General features: G+C 47.1%; 1 protein-coding gene across 1 annotated transcript in view; it reads left to right on the forward strand.

Annotated features, from left to right (window-relative positions):
- The window catches only part of Dscaml1 (DS cell adhesion molecule like 1), a 315,656-nt gene that overhangs the window by 274,233 nt on the left and 21,565 nt on the right, over positions 1–19,858 (forward strand). Inside the window, exons 15-19 of the mRNA XM_051197313.1 lie at positions 4,276–4,443; positions 5,387–5,457; positions 9,890–10,130; positions 13,520–13,666; positions 15,562–15,717. Coding sequence (XP_051053270.1) covers positions 4,276–4,443; positions 5,387–5,457; positions 9,890–10,130; positions 13,520–13,666; positions 15,562–15,717 — 783 coding nt within the window. The remainder of the gene's footprint in view (positions 1–4,275; positions 4,444–5,386; positions 5,458–9,889; positions 10,131–13,519; positions 13,667–15,561; positions 15,718–19,858) is intronic.

A 19,858-nucleotide genomic window follows, 5' to 3' on the forward strand; every position in this document is an offset into this window, starting at 1 on the left:
AATTGCCAAGCCTACCCTTTCTAAGCCATCGTGTTCACACTGTCTTTTCCCGGCCCCAGGCAGTAGAGTAATAATACATGAATGCTGAATGATAAATAGCACCGTCCACACAAATCTATCAGATGGTACTGCACACACTGAAAAATGCAGATGCCACATTTGCCTCTGTTCACCAAGCACGGAGCAGGGAGGGGCTTGTCTGAGGACAGCCTTCAAAGCCCAGAAGACTGCCTGGTGGGCCAGCTAGCTTGGGGGGCTCCCCGGTGGAAGTCAACATGCTTTAGTGTGTCGTACTGTAGGGACTTGGGTGCAGCTGGTACTGAGACATTGTCAGTTGCTGCTGTGACCCAGGGAGTCTCTGTGTTACTGGGGTAGTACCATGCAGGGAGTGGGCTTCAGAGCTATGATGCAAGGGGGGATCAGACATGCAGACCAGATTTGTGCTCCCCTTGAGGCACTTTCCTCCCTTGAGCCCTCTACAGCGAGTGGCTCCTAAAATGGCCAAAGCCCAGGCTCCTTTTAGCAAACAGCCTTCAGAGCAGAAGGCACGGCCATCTCCCCAGCCACTTCTTTAGCTTTTAAGAAGAATATTTTGCAACATAAATCCTTTGATGAAGAAAGGAAGAGAGAGCCCTTAATGAAATATGTTAATCCGGGCAAGGCAGGCGCATATGAAAGGGAATATTAAAAGAGACAATATTCACCAAATCCAGTGCAATGTTCCCAGAGAGCAGAGGCGGGAACAGAAGAAAGTAGGTCCCTGAGTTCAGCTGTTCAGCATCAGGGGGATGGCCATGATCAAGCCTGGGAACTTGGGAGACCTTTCCAGGCCTGACTGGGATCCATTAGCCATGAAGGGTGAGGGGAGTGCTTAGACCAGCATCAGAAATGACGTGGGAACTCAAGGCCAGATCTACCTGCAAACAACTGACGAAAGAAGGAAGGACATGCTATCTGGGACAGCCCCTTCCCTGCCAAGCTTGCTGTGACTGGCAACAGAGGAAGGCAAGGGAGGGAAAGGCAAATGCAGAGGGACTCTAAATTCAAAGTAAAAGTCCAAAAGGGTGATCTGATCTAAAAGCCAGCAACTGGCTTTGAGGATTCAGTACTTGCAAAGTTGGGTGTGGACCAAAGCTTTAGACATGGCTCCTATCTTCAGAGACAGGGCACCTTCTTAGGCAACGTCTCTAGAACAGTGACCCCCCAAAAGTGAGATGCTGTGGCATGGCTATGATGAAGGCTCTACATGAGGCTGGAGAGAGATGGACATGAGCCAGGGACACGGTGTCTTGGTCCTGCTGTGTACCTTCTTCTTCATCCAGTAGCAAGGAAAAGAGATCGAAGAGTTTCATGAGAGGAGGTGGCAGGGTCAGATTTGCATTTTACAAGGAGCAATCACAATGTCATAATATAGTGCATGCCCTTGAGAGGGGCTCAACCATGGATACAGAATGAATGACAGTTGTGGGGTCCTGAACAGGTAGAAGTTGGCAAGAGACTCACAGTTGCCTGGAGAGAGGACTAGGAGAGAAAAGGGACAGATGGGAATAGTCTGGCCTGGATTAGGGATATAAGTGGAGAGAACTCATATATAGTCAAGAGCTACAGGGACATAAAAGCTATCAGACCTGATAGCAAAGGAGACAGAGGGACAAGTTCAGAATAACACCTAGGAAGCCTGGGTGTGAGAAGTATATGGTGTGAGAGGAGGGCATGGATGGAACCTGGAAGAAAAGTGTCCATTGGTGGTAGGCTAAGGAGGCTGCAGCTGCGGAAAGAGAGCAAAACAGGCCCCAAAGAGAAGCAGAATTCAAGGGCTTTCTTAGAAAGCCAAGGGAGGAGTATTCCAGGGGAAAGTGGAGCGGGGATGAGGGGAGACTGACTCATTGGCAGGCCTGGTGGGTGATGGGACTCGACCAATGCTGAAGATACAGCACTGACACCAGAGGAAGGCTCAAGGAGTCAAGAACGCATATTTAAGTCATCCACTGCTGCCCTGACATCACACAGGTGCCTGGTAGATGTCAGTGCCTCTTTGGGGCCCCTGTTTTCAGACACATCCCATGTGGCTCTCCCCTCTGCCTGCACTCATCAAAAATGAATGCACTGACTTCTGATCACTCTCCCGCTCCCATAAACACAGGCAAACCCGATGTGATTTGTGAGCTGGCACCAGCTCCCAGGATCCCACGTACAGAGCCATGAGCACCTGCCTCCACATGGCCATTCTGTTCCATCCCAAATCAAAGAGGTGTCCACGGCAGGTACAGCCTGCTATTTGCAATTCTGGCTTCACTTGTCAGCTACACAGTGACTCTCTGGGTGGCTGGGGTGTTTTTAAAGACAAGAAGAAAATGATGTGTTTCAGAGCATCCACAGCCTGCCATGTTGCTGGTTTGGCTCCAGCAACCGATGAATTAAATGCAAAACTACAGATGGGAGTTGGGCCGATGCCCTTCACAGATGCTAAGCCTGTGCAGCTGAGAGCTGTGTTTTAAAGGCATCAAGATATCATTTAACCAGAAATGAAAGTATAGGATTCTGTTGTATGCAGGATATGTATGTATGTGCATATCCTGTGTTTTGGACTAGCAAGCTGGCTCAGTGAGTAAAGGCACTGCCAATAAGCCTAATGATCTTTTGATCTGTAGAACATGCATAGTGAAAAAAACTGACTCCTACAAGTTGACCTCTAACCTTCATATGTAGATGATAGCCTGTATGCATGTGTGGCACATACACACACACACACACACACACACACACATTATTTACCTACTTACTTATTAAAATAACCGTAATAAAATTTTTAAATATCTTCTTAAGTGCTTGGAGGTCACTCACTCAGCAACATGCTTGCTTTGCAAGCATGAGGACCAGAGTGCAATCCTCAGACATATAAAAATATAAAAATATCAGGCACAGTGGTATTTCACTTGCAACCCAGCATTGAGGTAGACAACAAAAAAGAGCCCAGAGTTCCTCCCAGGGCTTGCGAGCCAGCCAGTCTAGTTGAGGTTCAATGAGAACTCCTGTCTCAAAATCCTATGGCAGAAAGTGATTGCAGAACACTGAGGTTGTCCTCTGGCCTCCACGTGCATGCTGACTTGTGTAGGTGCACATCTGCACACATATACACACACATAAAGATACCCTCTTAAGAATCTGCCTACAATTGTAGCATCCTTTCCTGCATTTGAGTTAAACTGTAGAGATGTGGCTTGATCTTTTCCACTGAGATTTATTCAGGACACTGCATGCCACAGTGGATTTCTAAGCACAGACTATGAAGAGTGAGCAGGGGTATCTGAACATGCCTGGAGAACATTTTTAAGCTCCACTATTAGCTTGCTTCCTTCGTCTTTACCATTTTTTACAGAAGTATTTAAAAAGCAGGGGCACCTGGTCGAGCCCTCTGGATTGAGAAGGCCCTGGCTCAGCCACCACTGTCACTGCAGCCCCTCTCTGTCTTGCTCTAGAGTCCTCTAAGAGGGACACAGCAAGCATGGATGAGCTGAGTTCCTCTGGAGATACATAAGGTTTGCAGTCACTGGATCCCTAAGTTGCATTTATCTGCCATTTTCCATGTTCTACGGTTTTGCTAAACAGTAGCCCTGAAATGGGATGAATTGAATTGTGAATATGTTAACGCTTTTATTGGCCCCTCTTCCTGAAGACTCTGACACCTTGCATTTTTATTTTTGTTGCTGGGATAGTAAAGATGGCGGGGTTGAGCTGTGCACTCTGGCACTTGGTCTGTTCCCACTATCCCCAACCTCACACAGAACTCTCAGATCACCTTGCAGATGCACAAGGAAGAGAGATGCAGAAGTGGAGAGCAGAGGAATAGGGAAGGGTCTTCACTTCCCCTTCCCCATAGTGACAATGAGTGAATGGAGTATCTTACAGTGACCAAGGAGAAGTCATGGGTTTCCAAAAGATGCCATAAGAAAGGCACTGTCCATTGGACCCCAGGGTTAGCAAGCAAGTGATGGCCTTAGCAGACAATAGAAAATGTCCTGTCTGCCTCCCTCTGAAGTTTAACTCATACGCTGATAGGGAAAAAGGAAAGTCTGGTTTCTCCCGAGATGGAGCTTCTTAAAATGGGCCATTTGTAGTCCCTGTGGAGTTACTAAGGCTCTCTCTACTGTCAATGTTAACTGGACTTCTCCGGTGTCCAAGCTGGAACTGGGATAGGCTGATTCTTGAGGCTGGAGAAGGGATAGGCTCCAGAATATGCAAGGCTGTGCTTTCAAATGTCTGTCTCCTTTCTAGATTCCTGGGATTTTAAGCAGTCCACACGCAACATCTCCCCAACCATCAACCAGGCTAACATCGTAGACTTGCACCCAGCATCTGTGTACAGCATCCGCATGTACTCCTTCAACAAGATTGGCCGCAGCGAGCCAAGCAAGGAGCTTACCATCAGCACGGAAGAGGCTGGTGAGCACCTATCCTGTCCTCTGCCCCCACTGCCAATGGTCTTGAGACTCACGGACATCAGGGGCTTCCACCAACCCTGTCCATTCCAGAAATACGTTTTATGAGTCATAAGAGGCCAGAGATTTTGAGAAGGCAGGGGTTGTTTATGTTTTATGGCTTTATTATTGTTTTTGTCTTGTTTGCCACCCCAATTTGGGGGAGCTGTCCAGAGTCCTGCCCTTCCCAGAGCACCAGCCTATGTGGGAAAGAAGAGACAGTACTATCCACCTTCTTTTTTTTTTTTTTTTTTTTTTTTTTTTTTTTTTGAAACAAAATCTCTCACTGCCCTAAAATCTACCAAGCAGACTAAATTGGCTGGCCAGCAAGCTCCAGGGATCTACCTGCTTCTGCCTGCCTAGTGTTGGAGCTACACATGCACACCACTACACTCAGATTTTCTTACATGGGTTATGGGGATGGAACTTGGGTCCTCATAGTACACCTGACTGGGCTATCCATCTAGCTCCAGATTTTTTTTTTTTTTGTCTTGGTTTGGATTAGTTTTTTGAGACATGGTTTCTCTGTGTACCTGGCTATCCTGGAATTCACTCTGTAGACCAGGCTGGCCTTGAACTCACAGAGATCCACCTGCCTCTGCTTTTCAAGTACTGGAATTAAAGGCATGTGCCACCACTACCTGGCCTAGCCCCAGATTTTTAATAAAAATATAAACACAATTTCTCTTGATGTTTTTATATGTGTTATTATGAAACAAAATGATGTCAAAACATTTCTAATACATATGTGTACAATGCTACAAATGATCACAGAGTGATAACTGCCATGTCCTACTCTAAAGATCAGCTGCCTCTCCCTCCTCAGCAGTCCTCCAGGTTGATATGAGGACACAGGATTGTTTCCTCTGCAAGGATGTGACTCAGTGTTGCTTCTTCTGTGTACCCAGCTCCTGATGGGCCCCCTATGGATGTCACCCTGCAACCAATGACTTCACAGAGCATCCAAGTGACCTGGAAGGTAAGTAAGATCCTATCTTGCCTGATACACCTGTAATCCACCAGGCTTACTAATCTCTCGTCATACAATACCCATGCCTATTTTCTCACCAGGTCCAGTGGCATTTGAAGGGTAGAAGGAGAGAAAGGTAAAGGGAAGGTCCCTTCTCAAGCCTTGCTCCTTTTCATCCTCACCCTCCAGCAAGAGATGATATGAAGAGCTTGACAGTGCCAGTGTGGTCTACCCACTTACCGGTCCATCCTTAAACCCAATGTGGTATAAAAGATTAGGAATTGGGTTTGATTTTGTGCAAAGTTCTCCTACTAAAACATCAGGGTAAAATCAGAGGGTGTGTGTGTGTGTGTGTGTGTGTGTGTGTGTGTGTATGCACATGCATGCTCCTGCATACAAATGCATGCACACTCATGTGTCAAACAACACACATGCAGAGGGCAGGGGTCAGTTCTCTTCTTCAACCCCATGGGTCCTTGAGTTACAATTCAGACCATCAAACTTATCAGCAAGAACCTTCACCCGCTGAGCCATTTCTCCATCTGAACTATTTCTATAAACACTGGCCTTCTAGGCCTCAGGAAGCTTCAGAGAAAAGAGGTCAATGACCAGTGTGCACTGTAGCCAGTGCCAAGAGGCTAAGAACTTGGACAGAAGAAGCAGCTGCCACTTAAGGACATCTTAGAGGAGACTCCACTGATGAGCCAAGAGATTAGCAGAACCAAGAGTCAGGGTGCTCCTAGGGAACTCTGTCCCTGTTCTCTATCCCTCACATGAAGAGATGACTCAGTGGTTCCTTCCATGCCTTCCCACGACTCGGCAGCAGCATCCAGTCCCCAGGGCTCACTCCTACACATCTGACCCTCTCCCTATGAGTGAGAAAATGAAATGATAAAAGTGATAAAGTACCCAGAAAGGTATTTTCAGCGACATCCAGCTGAGGAAGGCAAGGATGTGGAGATTCAAACTAGAGAGTTGTTCAGATATGAGACAGAGACCAAGGCACACAGATGGGACTCCCAGACCCATCTCCCCACCGCAAGCCCAGTCCCACCCCATCTTGTCAGCATCTTAGTTCTGAACTCATTTCTTGGGACTTCACATAGGGTACCCAGAGGTGGAGCCAGAGAACTATGTAAAACACCCAGGTGTTTGCTACAAAGCTCTGACCCAGAGGTCGATAAAAATTTAGAATGAAATTTATTTCTCCAAAGTCTCATAATGAAAAATAAAATTGATTAGAAAGTTAGAACTTCAGAATGAGCCAGAATGTCGATAAATTTAGGGACTGACTTCTCATGGGGATTTTTTTTAATGCTGAGAACAGATTAATGAAAAATAAAGATTCACTTGAAAGATAAGTCACTCTGCTTTAAGACTCTCTGTGGAATGGATCACCCCTGCTTTATGATATAAATTTGCAATCAGCCCTATTGATTCCTTAATGTTTCAGAGAAATATTATTAAGATTGATTTAAATCCTGAGTGTGTGTGATTGGGAGGGAGGGAGGTGTGGAATGAAAGAGAGAGAGAGGGAAAGAGAAAAAGGTGAGTGACAGAGGGGGAAGGTATGTCAAGATTTGTATAAATTTGTGAAATATATATGTATATCAGGAGTACCTGAGTGTTTGCCCAGGGCTGCTGTCATATGTAGCTGTGGCCTTGTGTACAAACATATATCATGGCATAGATGGCCCTGGGTCATGTGCATAGGTATCTATTGTGGTATAGATAGCCCAAGGTTATATGCACAGAGATATACAAGTAGACATAAATAGCCCTGGGTCAAGTATACATGCGTATAACATGATGCAGATAGGACTAAATGATATGTACAGAGGTAGATCGTGGCATAGATAGTCCTGGATGTGTAAAGTAGTGTGGCATTGTATAATGATGTGACTGTGTGTACATGTAATAGCAGAGTGTATGTAGTGCACGAATGAGTGTATTGTGCTCTTGAAGATGAGTGTGTACCTCTGATAGGTATCTAAGTGTGTGTATGAGTATGCACAAGCCCTAGCTGAAGAGATTTGCCTACTTGCAAGCTACTGGCACAGAACTGCCCAAGTGCAGAGATGATTCAGGCAATAGCAAAAAGTCAAGTCAATTACAGGCACACACACACCTATTTAGTGAGTTCAAAACAATTATGTTAAATTAAAAACTTAACTTTATTGAGTTAACAGTGAGCTTAAAATGCAGTTCATTTAAAACATCATTGAATTAAAAGAAACAGTGGGACTGTTTTACGAACTTAATTGTTTTTTATCTCACTATTTTTTAGTACAATAGAAGGTGGGCTTTTAAATTAACTTCATTCTCTGGTTCTAACTGGTTTTATATGCACAGAGGTGGCTTTATATCTCAATTTAAAGATGGGTAGGCCCAGTCCCTAAAGAAGCCAGTTTCTATTTGTGGATCTAACTGTGTCTGGCTGTGGGCAGGTGTGGGGATTAGGATGCACATTCGGAAGGAAGGATCTGAACATGTGTTTATAGTACTTCATGTACTGGGCAGGGGAGGGGTGCGAGCAGGGATCCTATAAGATCTCGCCATGTACTGGTGTTCATGTTTCAATGTTTTCTCTCAAGACACCTGTATATGTGCATGATTATATGAGGTAGAGTTTCTGTCAGGACTTGAGCCTTGGATAAGAACATTTCCCATGCTGGTAGAGCATTCTCTGCTCTGTTCTTCTGGCCCTCTGAGATTGGCCCTTCACTCCCACCAACATCCTCTCGACATTGCTGACCTTTCATCCGTGGCTACCTGCAGGCCTCCTCCCTCATCACACTCCCACCCTTGGCCACTGTATCTGGGAACAACCCAGCCTGCTCCCAGAGGATCTGGGCCAGGCAGAAGTCAAGCACTCTTTGTTTAGGTTTGTTTTGTTTTGTTTTGAGTATAAAACTTATACCTTATAGCTATGTGTAAGAGTGCTGCTCTGGAGGCTGGGGAGACGGCTTACAGGGCAAAGTGCTTTCTGAGTTACCATAAATACCCAGGCTCAGATCCCCAGAGTCATGTAGAAGCCTGATGTCCCAGTGCATCTGCAACCCCAGTACTGGGGAGCAGAGACAAGAGGGTTTAGTCAAAATAGCAAGCACCAAAACAACCAGTGAGAGACCCGATCTCAAAAGCAAGGTAGAGAGTGATTGAGGAGGACACCTGATGGCAACCTGAGATCTCTTCATATGCACACACACACTCACACCAACACCACATACTTTTTGTTAATTTTAAAAAGAATACAGGTCTGTGCCAATTAGCACATTCAGAGAGGTGTGTGGCCATCACCATGAACCATTTTCAATACTTATCCATCACCTCAACTGAACTCTATGTTCCCTCGTCCCATCGCCTAGAAACTTCCATTTTCTATTTCTGTGAATTCACCTGTTCCACAGCCTTCTGTAATGGGGACTTTATGGTACCTCTCTTTTGTGACTGGCTCATTTCACCCAGTACAATGTCTGAGCCCATCTATTCAATAACCTCTGTCAGCTTTTCGCTCCTTTCCTGGATGCCTAATATTCCACTGTGTGGATATGCCACATCTCACTGATGCATCCATCTCTTGTAAATAATGCTACTGTGGACATGGATATCAAGTAACAGAGCCCCTGCCTCCAGTCCTTTGAAGTTTATACCAGAAGTAGGATTGTACGGTCACATGGATCATATGGTAACTCAATGTCTGTCTGCTTGAGAAATAGCCAGATTGCTTGGACTGCCCTTTGTAGCACTTGACATTTCTGCCAGCAGTGTAGTAGGGTTCTGATTTTTCCACATCATTTTATCAATAATGATCATCCCAGTATACATGAACAGGAATCAGGAATCACAGAGTATTGCCCTTCATTTAAATTCTCACATCTCTCTCCTTCAGATCATTTCTGTATGAGGTTCTAATTCTTCTAGGCCTCTGAGCATACAGGTAATGTCCCTACTTATTGATACATACATGCATACATACACTAAGTATGTACTCAGGGCCCATTATAGATGCAGAGATTCAACAGTGAAAAGAGTGAATACACCTCATCCCCGTGACATTAGGTTCTATTGCAGCAGACTTTCGAACACATAGGTAAGCTCTATGGATTGTCAGAAGCCATGGGAGAATAACCAGGCCTCTGGCCAAAGACCAGAACAACCCACCAACAGCTAAGGGTTGTCTCATAAGAAGGGGGCCTCTCCTCAAGGACATGACAGAGGAGAAGGATCATAGTGGAGACAGTCACAAGCCTAGCAAGAACAGCATAAAGGGTTATGTGAGAAGATGGGTCAGCATCTGAGTGTTATGGTCACAGAGGGCCAGATAACTATGGTAAGGACCTCAAGGTTCAACCCAAGTGAAAAATAATGTGTCCTTGGCTTTAAGAACAAAGTCATCTCAGAGTGCCACTGTCTTCATCCTTTCTTCCCTGGCCTACAGGCACCAAAGAAGGAGCTGCAGAATGGAGTCATCCGGGGATACCAGATTGGCTACAGGGAGAACAGCCCTGGCAGCAATGGGCAGTATAGCATCGTAGAGATGAAGGCCACCGGGGACAGCGAGGTCTACACCCTAGATAACCTCAAGAAGTTTGCTCAGTATGGTGTGGTGGTCCAGGCCTTCAACCGTGCAGGCACAGGACCTTCATCCAGTGAGATCAATGCCACCACCTTGGAGGATGGTAAGGGCAGACACAGGGTTGGAAGCATAGGGTCAGATTTCGGTTCAGACAGACCCAGGACCTGGATGTCCATTGACCCTGAGGGCATCGTGAGCTTCGTGGGTGCTCTTGTTTGCTCGCTGCAGCTGTGATAAAAACACTGACCAAAATGAACTTGAGGGAGAAAGAGTTTATTCATCTTACTTCCGGGTCACACTGTGTCACTGAGGGAAGTCAGAACAGGAACTTAAGGCAGCATCCCAGGAGCAGAGGCCATGGGGGAACACTGCTCCCTGGCTGTATCTCCATGACTAACTTAGCCTGTTTTCTAGTACAGCCCAGGACCAACTGCCCAGAAGTGGCACTGCCCTCCCTCATCAGCCACTAATCAAGAAAATGCTCAACACTTAATTACAGGCCTAACTGGTGAAAACAGTTTCTCAATTGAGGTCCTCCCAAGATGACTCTAGTTTGCATCAAGTTGACAAAAAAAAAAAAAAAAAAAAAAAAAAAAAAAAACTAACATACTTGCCACCCCATCTCCTCTTGCCCGTTGCCCCTGTGGCCACTCTACCCCTCCCTCGCTGATGCTCTACCTCTTAACCTGTCTGTCCTATCTCTCCATCCCTATATCTCTCTCCTTTTTTCTGATCCCCTAGCGTCTGACCAAGATTTTCCCCTCTTTCTGGACCCAGTTTCTACTTTGAAAGGGAGAAGACAATGGTGGCACATGCCTTTAATCCCAGCACTCATGAGGCAGAGGCAGGCAGAGCTCTGTGAGATCAAAGCCATCCTGATCTACACAGTGATTTCCAGGTCAGCTGGCAATCACAGTGAGGACCTGTCTCAAGAATAAATAAATAATAAATCATAACACCCTGATAACTAGAAATCCCCCCACAGTCTGATGGTAAATGAAGGGGCTCATTTTTTCCAGAGTTTGGCAGGGGGGGGGACAGGAACATGTGTCCCGACCACACACATGAAAAAAGCAGCATCTGGAGCCTGACTGTGCATCAGGTTGAGATAAGAGGTAGGGCCTGGATGCCTCCAGAAGAGGAGGCAGACAGTTACCCCTACCCCCACCCCACCAACATATACATACACATACATCAAGAGAGCAGAACAAAGAAGATGCAGAAGATTCTTCAAAATTTCTTCCTGATACCCCAATTGAAAGTGGGGGTGCTAAGAGTGGACACTGTCTGGATATTGAGTCTACTTCACCCAGAAGGGAGGGTGAGATGCCCTTGCTGCATGGCACTACAAAACCCAGGCCCTGAGCTTAGGTGTGTGTGCCCTCTCCTCCCTCTTCCTCTCTTCAAGTTCACCCACCCCCCCCCCCAAGAGGAAGAGTCAGGCCAGGAACACTGGAGAAGCTTGTGCCACTGTTCTGAACCTTGGCGAAAGGTAGAAGCTGTCTGGAGCTTTCAAAACTTGATTTCAAGGCTCCATCCCCAGAACCTTCTCACTGGCCCAGGACACAGCTGAGTCTTGGGATGGGCTAGACTCCAGATCTGAGTGGGGTAAAGGAAAAAGGAAGGTTGGCAGAGAGCAGAGAGTTGCAGGGAGCAGAGAGTTAGAGAGCCTGCAGGAGCATAGCCATACTACCCCAGCCCAAGTTTCTCCCTCACCTGAAGACACTGACCACAAGTCTGGCTGGATAAGGAACTTCGGGAGTTCCCACAGCACTCTGGAAACCTTCAGCGTTTGCTGGACCCTAGAGTTCTGTGTAGCAGGGACTCCACGATGATGATGATTGGGGTTGGGATATTGCTAGTGGTCGGTGGAGTACCCATGCAAACCATAGCTGGGTCAAATTCACAAAGCGCGACCACAGCTGACAGCAATGAAGTTCTCTATCTAGTACAGTAACAGCTATGATTAACATCCAAGCCTGGTGCTGAGGCTGTACTTTCTGTCCCTCCTGCTTCCCCAGTGCTTGGGAGCAAGACTGGATACAACATGCCCCAGGAAGGTCTGCTGAACCAGCTGTCCAAACCCAGAGCCCAGGCTAGCTGCCCAACCCTAAAACCCCATCCTTCATTCCTCACCTGTCAAGCAGTCCATGCCAGGACCTCAGAGGAGGACAGCCTCCCTCCCATAGACGGGAGCCTTTGGAGTTTCCACAGGGAGGGCTCAGCATGGGCTGTGGAGCCCTTTTCAAAACAAAGGAGGAGACAGGGAAAAAAGTTTCCACGTGCATTTGCTCCGCAGTTTTTCATACTTAATTAAGGCCCTCGTTAGCCTGTCAGATCCTGATCGTTTTCTGGCAATATTAGCACTCCTCCTGGGGTATTCAAGGGCCCCTGCCTTAGCAAGAGTGTCTTTTCCATAATTGTATTACCTTCATTTTGTTCGAACGGGCGATCTGTATTAGTTTATTACACTGGGTCTCTAATTACATGGTGCTTATATTTTTACACCTAAGTAATATGAAACAATAATCACTCTCAAAGAGGATCGTTAGGATGATGTATTATCATTTAAATGCTCATAAAAATTAGAGTTGCCTCTTGTGGGGCAACGGGATCTAATTACCTTCTCTCCAGCCTCTGCCTCCTTTCTCCCATTCACAGCAGAGCAGGCTCAGTCTTTCCCTCTGTCCTGGGCTCCTCAGAAGTCAGCACAAAGTGCCCCTGAAGCTCTTAGCAGAGCTGACTCTGGCTCTTTGCTCACTGAGAAAAGGCATGCAGCATGCAGTTACCCCAAGACAGGGAACTCAGGAAACGCAGATGTCTCCTATCAGAGTCAAAGGCACACAGGTCACCCATGTTGGCCTCACAGTATGGTTTCGGGACATTCAGGTATTTGGGCATGCTCCTAGGTAAAGATGAAACAAGGAATAATGGGCCCAGAAGTCCTGGAGATCTCTGTGGGAACTCTCCAACTGTGTGCCAGGGCCCATTGAGATCCCTTTCTTGTTCATTTTCCCTCAGCTTAGCCTCAGAATGCAGGAATCCCCAGGCCAGACCTGGCTCCAGATCATCTATGATCTGAAGTGAGCACTGAGGGAGGGGCTCTGATAGATACTGAGTTACAACAACCCTGGGACTTGATTGTCCTCCCAAGCCACCACTTATCTTGTGGGCTCGCTGACTGTCATGGCTTACTGAGGAGTTGCTGGGACTACACCCTAGTTCATCCCCTTCTCTGGAATCTAACAGAACCTGGACCACCTTGCCCCAAAGAGTCAGGGTAGGGTGAGACTGGAGAGGTATCTAGCTGCTTCAGACTGAAGCAGAGGAGACTTGAATGGCAGCCCAACTCCCAGACCTCTGATTCAGACAATCCCTTTGCTTGTCTAACTCTGCTCCCTATGCTCAAGCAACTAGGGCCCAGTATGAGACACATACGTTATATTGTCACTCATACCATAACTAGCTGTTGATGCTTACCACCCTTTGCAGTGCCCAGCCAACCCCCAGAGAATGTCCGAGCCCTTTCGATCACTTCTGATGTGGCTGTCATCTCTTGGTCGGAGCCCCCACGAAGCACCCTCAATGGTGTCCTCAAAGGCTACCGGGTCATCTTCTGGTCACTCTATGTTGATGGGGGTGAGTCTTCTGGGCTTAATGGCTTGGTCTAGGCTGACGGGCTCACATTCCCTGGGATCTTCCCCAGGCTTGGTTAGAGTTGAACAGCTTCCAGCAGTGTGTCAAATGCAAGCACAGCCCCCTCTGCCACATATGGAGAACACAAGGGTGTGGTGTCAAGTGAGGGTCCACTTGCATATGTCCTTGTTAGCCTAGGACCAGAGCCAGATGAGGGTCAAGGTCATGCACATGGTCACCTCCCTGGTGAGGGGCAGTAGGTACCAGCTAAGCCTAGACAATAGCATGCATAAGAGTCATCAGGTACTGGGACACATTCACTGTTCTCACATGTTGATAGTAGGACTTCAGGCAGGGAGCAGGTGACACACACACACACACACACGTGTGTGTGTCCAGGGGTTACTTTCAGTGGAGTGGGGAGGAGAGAGGGTGGCCAAGAGAGATGAGGGGGGAAACAGGCTTATCCAAACCCTAGAGAAGCTGACCCTTGACCAAACTCTGATGGAGCCAGGGGGGGCAGTAAGATGTGAGTTTTTACAAGCAGCAACCTGAGTCCTATGAGGGGCAGGTCGGGGCGGGGTGGAGCTCACAGTAGAGTGAGGACATGGAGGGACAAGTGGAAGAGATGCCTTCCAGATGCCTTCTTTGCCGCAGATGCAGACAGGTCTATGGGACTCCAACACATATATCACTCTCATGCCCAGTGGTGTACACAAATGCCTTCCAGTGGCCAGGAAGTCTGTAGGATGCAGATCCATTTTCTCCTACCAAAGCTTAGGGCTCAACCCCTGAAGGTTTCCCAAGTCCTTTTGATACGTGATCCCGGGCCACCCTGCCAGCCCAGTATGTATGGTGGTGCACGCCTTTAATGCCTGCACTCGGGAGGCAGAGGCAGACAGAGCTACATTGTGAGGTCCTGTCTCAAATATCAAGCAAATGTGAGACTTACACAGTGTCACTATAACACTCCTTCAGAACTTGATTGCTCTTTTCCAAGGCAACAGGTTTTCTGACGCAGCCCTCAGAGAGGACATTGGTCCCTCTACTCTCCAAAGACCACTGGCCGGGCTGTTAGTCAAGCTGCCCTCTTCCTAGGTCTTGCTATGTGCCCCAGAGAGGTCTGCCCTGCTTCCTTCCTGTACTCAGGCTTCTGAATCCCATCTGGGCATGGTGTTCTCACCCTCTGGACCCTACACACTGCACTGCTGCCTGGCCGGTGCTGTGAGCCCTTTGCCTGACCTGGTTACCAGCGAGATGCTGAGAGTTGATGTACAGTCCCTCGTCTCTACAAAGCCTGTCCACAGCACCTGTGTCTGGGCCAGTCCTGCACATAGTTTCAACAGAGCTCAGAAGCCCTCCCTGCTCTTTTTCTTTCTGCTTCTGTGACTTCCTCCATGGGACCCTTGCCATAAACTATTCCTTTTTTTTTTTTTTTTTTTTTTTTTTTTGACAGAGTCTTACAATGTAACCCTGACTGGTGTAGCCTAGGCTAGCCTCAAAGTCCCAGAGATCCTTCTGCCTCAGACTCCATACCCACCCTTCCCTAAATACTTCTTTAGGATCTACAAGAAGCTCTTAGTAGAGCCAGAATGCTAGGTCCTCAGTGGGCTAAGGAAAGGGGGGGTGGAGAGCAGGAGAGTGCATGATTCAGGAAGGTAAAAAGATGAATGCTTCTTAAAGAGAGCATCAAGCAGAAGTTGGTATAAAATCGACTGGGGTTCAAGGCCAACACATACTTGGGCACTCAGGGAGAGACATGGCCTAGGGACAGATCTGCTGCCTTGCAGAAGACCATGTAGTCCTCGCCCCTAGAGAATAGATGTCTGAACCCAGGTTGGGAAGGAGGCAGGGAGCATGGCAGAGCCAGCCTCATGACCAGATGCCTATTTCCATAGAGTGGGGTGAGATGCAGAATGTCACCACCACGAGGGAACGAGTAGAGCTGCGGGGCATGGAGAAGTTCACCAACTACAGCGTCCAGGTGCTAGCCTACACGCAGGCTGGGGATGGTGTGCGCAGCAGCGTGCTCTACATCCAGACCAAGGAAGATGGTGAGTCCAGACTGACCTCCCACTCTGCCCTCAGGAACCAGCTTCCTGGGAGCACACCCCACACACAGGCTGCTTGCTTCCAGCTCCCATCCCACGGGCAAGACAAGAGCTGGGCACCATTCTTTCTCCTGTCCCTTTGAGCCCTTGGAGGGTGGCTTGGAGGGTGTGGCTATCCTCCAAACATCCTGACCATGGAGCTTGCTGACATGCTGTGGGATGGATGTGGGAACAACTAAACAGCTGTCTCCTCCCTTACCACTCTGCTCTCTGAAGCACCGAGTCACCAGCCTGACATCTCTCCTCCCAGCCCTGCCCACAAGGCATCCTTTTGAAGCATCTGCTCTCCCACCAGACACAGCCCAGTTTCCTATAGGCATGGATGTTATGGTTAGTATGGGGGTAGGAATGCCACCTATCACAACCAGGGTTAAGGACTTGGTGGTCATCCCACCAAGGCTCCAGTGTGGTCCAGGCCTTGAAGTCACCAGGAGGAAAGTGGAATAGGCCTCCACATGGAGCTGTGATCACAATACCCTTCCTCCTTGAGCAAAATTCAGGCCAAGCTTAAGAACACAGTGTGAGTAAATGCAGGCTGGAAGCTGTCAGCCCTGAAAGGAACAGGTAGGGAGAAGGGTTAAACTTCCAGTTGAGGCCCAGAACTGTACAAATCTGGGAGACCACTGAAGCAGAAGGTGACCTGGTCCATACCTGACACACAGCTATGGGCTCCTGCTTCTGGCCATCCATCTCTTACTCTACCCTGCCCCAAAATGTTGTTATTTAGATGTGTGTATGTGGTGTGTGTGCATATGTGCATGCCATGGCACATGTGTGGAGCTCAAAAGACAACTTGGTGGGGTTGTCTCTGTCTTTCCAAGGGTTTTTGATGATCGAATTCAGATCACCAGGCTTGCACAGCACATATCCTTATCTGCTTAGACATATCACTGGCCCTGAGTTGTTTCTTAACTAAATGTCCTGGGTCAGGTACCCTGTGCTTAGAAAGCCTATATTTGGTGAAGAATGTCTGGAACACAGTAGGTATGTAAAGTGTCTGGAACACAGTAGGCATGTAAGCAGTAGCCATCATTGGTATCATGTCTTCCTTCCTACTCAGCCTTTATTTCAAAGAGTAAGGAGACCCTGGAATTAGGGCTACCCAGATATTTGGCAGCTCCCAGCCTGGCTTGATCTCCTCCTCTCCTTCAGCCCTGCCATCAGCTCCCTCCTCAAAAGCTCTAATCACTTTTATATTCACCAGCCCTCCTGCCACACTTTCCTGCCACTAAACCCTGCTGTGGCTTCCTGAGACAGCTCTGGGCAGAACCACCTGCTCTTGAGTAGAGGAAGCCTGAACTGGTGCCCAGCCTAGTCCCATCGTAAGGCCTGGGGCCATGCGACACAGGCCTGAGCAAGGTCCTCCAGGTTGGTTTGGGCAGTGGCTCCCCTCTGCCAAATTCAGCATGGCAGACCCCCACCACCACTGCTGCTGCCAAGATTTCAAGATGGCCAACACTCCCTGCTTCTCACCAGACCAGGAAGGGGAAGCCATGTCAAGTTACCATTATGCCAAGTCTCTTGGCATTAAAGAAACTTTCCCCAGAAACCTGCTTATCAGATTTCTCCTCACTTCCTTTTGGCCATTCCTCTCATTAAACCAGGTACCAAATTATGACCAAAATTTAATACATCCTCCAATGTAGGTGACAGAGTCAACTCTTTGTAAAGTGTGGAAGAGTGTGAGAACCTGATCGAAAGACAGGTCTGTTTGTCAGAGGCAGGGAGGAGTGTCAATCTACTCTGTTCATTGCAACACAGCCACACGAGCTCCCCCAGCCAGGCTCTCCCATATGCAGGGAGATGTCCCAGTTTGTACTCATCTGGCAGAGAAAGCAGACAGGTCCATGTTCCAAGCACAGCCCTTCTGTGGGTCAAGTACCTTACTCGGAAGGCATTAAGACCTCAACTGCCCACTGCCTTCAAGATTTACATCTTTTCCTAAAGAAAAAAAAAAAACCCTTTAGAGTCAACCAAAAGAAATAGGAAAACTAAGAGAATGGAGAGATAGCTCATTGTGAAAACTGCTAACCATACAATGTAAAGACTCAAATTTGATTTCCACAACTTACCTAGAAAGCCAGGTGTGGTAACATAGTCCTGAAAGACAGAGCTAAAGAGGTAAAGACAGACAGATTCCTGGGGCTCCTTACACACACACACACACACACACACAATAAGGGGTAGGAATGATGGTTGAGCAGTTAAGAGTACTTACTGCTCTTGTACAGGCACTGTCCAGTTCCCAGTACCCACATGGCAGCTCACAACTGTTATTCCAATTCCAGGAGATCCAATGATCTTTTCTGATATCTGCAGGCACTGCACACATATGGTGTACATACATACACACAGGTAAAACATTCATGTGCATAAAACAAAAAAGTTAATATAAAATAAGTGTTACAAAGAAAGGAGATGAGCATGCAAACATAGAAGTCACATTCACTCACCAAGTGCAAAACTCAAGTCTGTGCTTGGTTTCAGGCTGTCTTGGTTGGACTCAGTTTTTGAACTACAAAGCCTTTTGTTCACTCCTCACCTTCCCTGTGGAAACCAAAACCAAACCAAGGTACATACAAGACCATTTTAAGGCCTTTTAGCCAAGGAAGGAGCAGGACTAGAGCCATTCTGGGAAGATAACACTTGTTGCTTGCAGTGAAGTAAGGACTGTGGGAGAAGCCCAAGAAAAGCTTCTCTGCTGGGGCAGCAGCTGATGGACAGGAAAGGGTGAGTTGAGAGGAGACTCTCGCCTACCTTCCCTGCTGAAGGTAGCTAGAAACCTAGTGATTTTTTTAAATGTGTGGGTAAAGGTTATCATACTGCTGACAGGAGAGTGAATTGCTGGGTCAGGACCCCAGGGAAAATCAGGACTCAGGAAGGGACCTGGTGTGAAGCAGCACTTTCCCTAAATGACATTTTCTGAATCATGAGACAGTGACCGAGACACGGAATAGTGCTGGAAGAACACAAATTAGAGGCCAGGGCCTACTGAGGAGTTGGAATGTGTCTACTGAATCCCACTCTCCTTAAATCGAACTATCAGTGAGGAATCATGTTAAAATCCAGACTCCGGTTCAATAGGTCAAGGGTAGAAGCTGAGGTTTTCCAGTGTTTAACATGTTCCCAACTTATGCCCGTGCTAGTTGATGGACTATTCTGAGTATCAAGGATATTGAAATGCAGAATTCATCCCAGAAGACAGGAGAACGAGAACTGAGCAGAAGATAATATTTTGAAACTGTCTTAAAGATGATAAGCACTATCAAGCCGCAAAGTCAAGATGTTCTAACTCTGTTGATGGCAAGTAAAGAAAATACATATCTAAGCACAGCGTGACAAAGCAGGAGGAGGAAGTAAGGAGGGAGGGAGAGAGAATGAATGAATCTTAGAAGCAACCAGAAGGAAGAAAATCTGGAAAGAAGCAATGCTAAGATTATCAGCCAACTTGTCAGAAATGATGGAAGCTGAAAACAAGTTTTTAAAAAAGTATTGCTTATATGTAAGAAAATTGTTATGACCTGTGATGTTTTCAAGATTAAAATGAAATGGAGACATGTTCATTCAGACGACTGGAGATAGAGCTCAACAGTCAGGAGTACTTTTGCTCTAGCAGAGGACCTGGGTTTGGGTCTCAACACACACATCAAGGCTCACAACCATCCCTAACTCCAGTTCCAGAGGATCCTATGCCCTCTTCTGACTTCTACAGGCAACAGGCATACACGTGGTACACATACACACAGGCAGGCAAGACACTCACACACATAAAATAAAAGAAAGAAATCTAAAAAACATAACAAACTTTTAAAACGACATTGTCATTCAGACAATGGCTGGGAGAATTTATCAGCAACATACCTGCCCTAGAGAAGTATTCAAAGGTATTATTGTTTGCCTAACAGGAAAATGATCCCAGATGGAAGCTCAGTGATGCAGCTAGGAAAACAAAGCAATTAAATGGTGAACATATGGGTCAATCTAAATTAATACTGACTGTATAAAATGATCATAATGATGATGTATATACAGAACTGAAATACTCAACAGCAGCATACAAATTGGGAGAGTATGTGAAATCGCT

Source organism: Phodopus roborovskii, unplaced genomic scaffold (genome assembly GCF_943737965.1).
Source record: "Phodopus roborovskii unplaced genomic scaffold, PHOROB, whole genome shotgun sequence".
Taxonomy (NCBI): domain Eukaryota; kingdom Metazoa; phylum Chordata; class Mammalia; order Rodentia; family Cricetidae; genus Phodopus; species Phodopus roborovskii.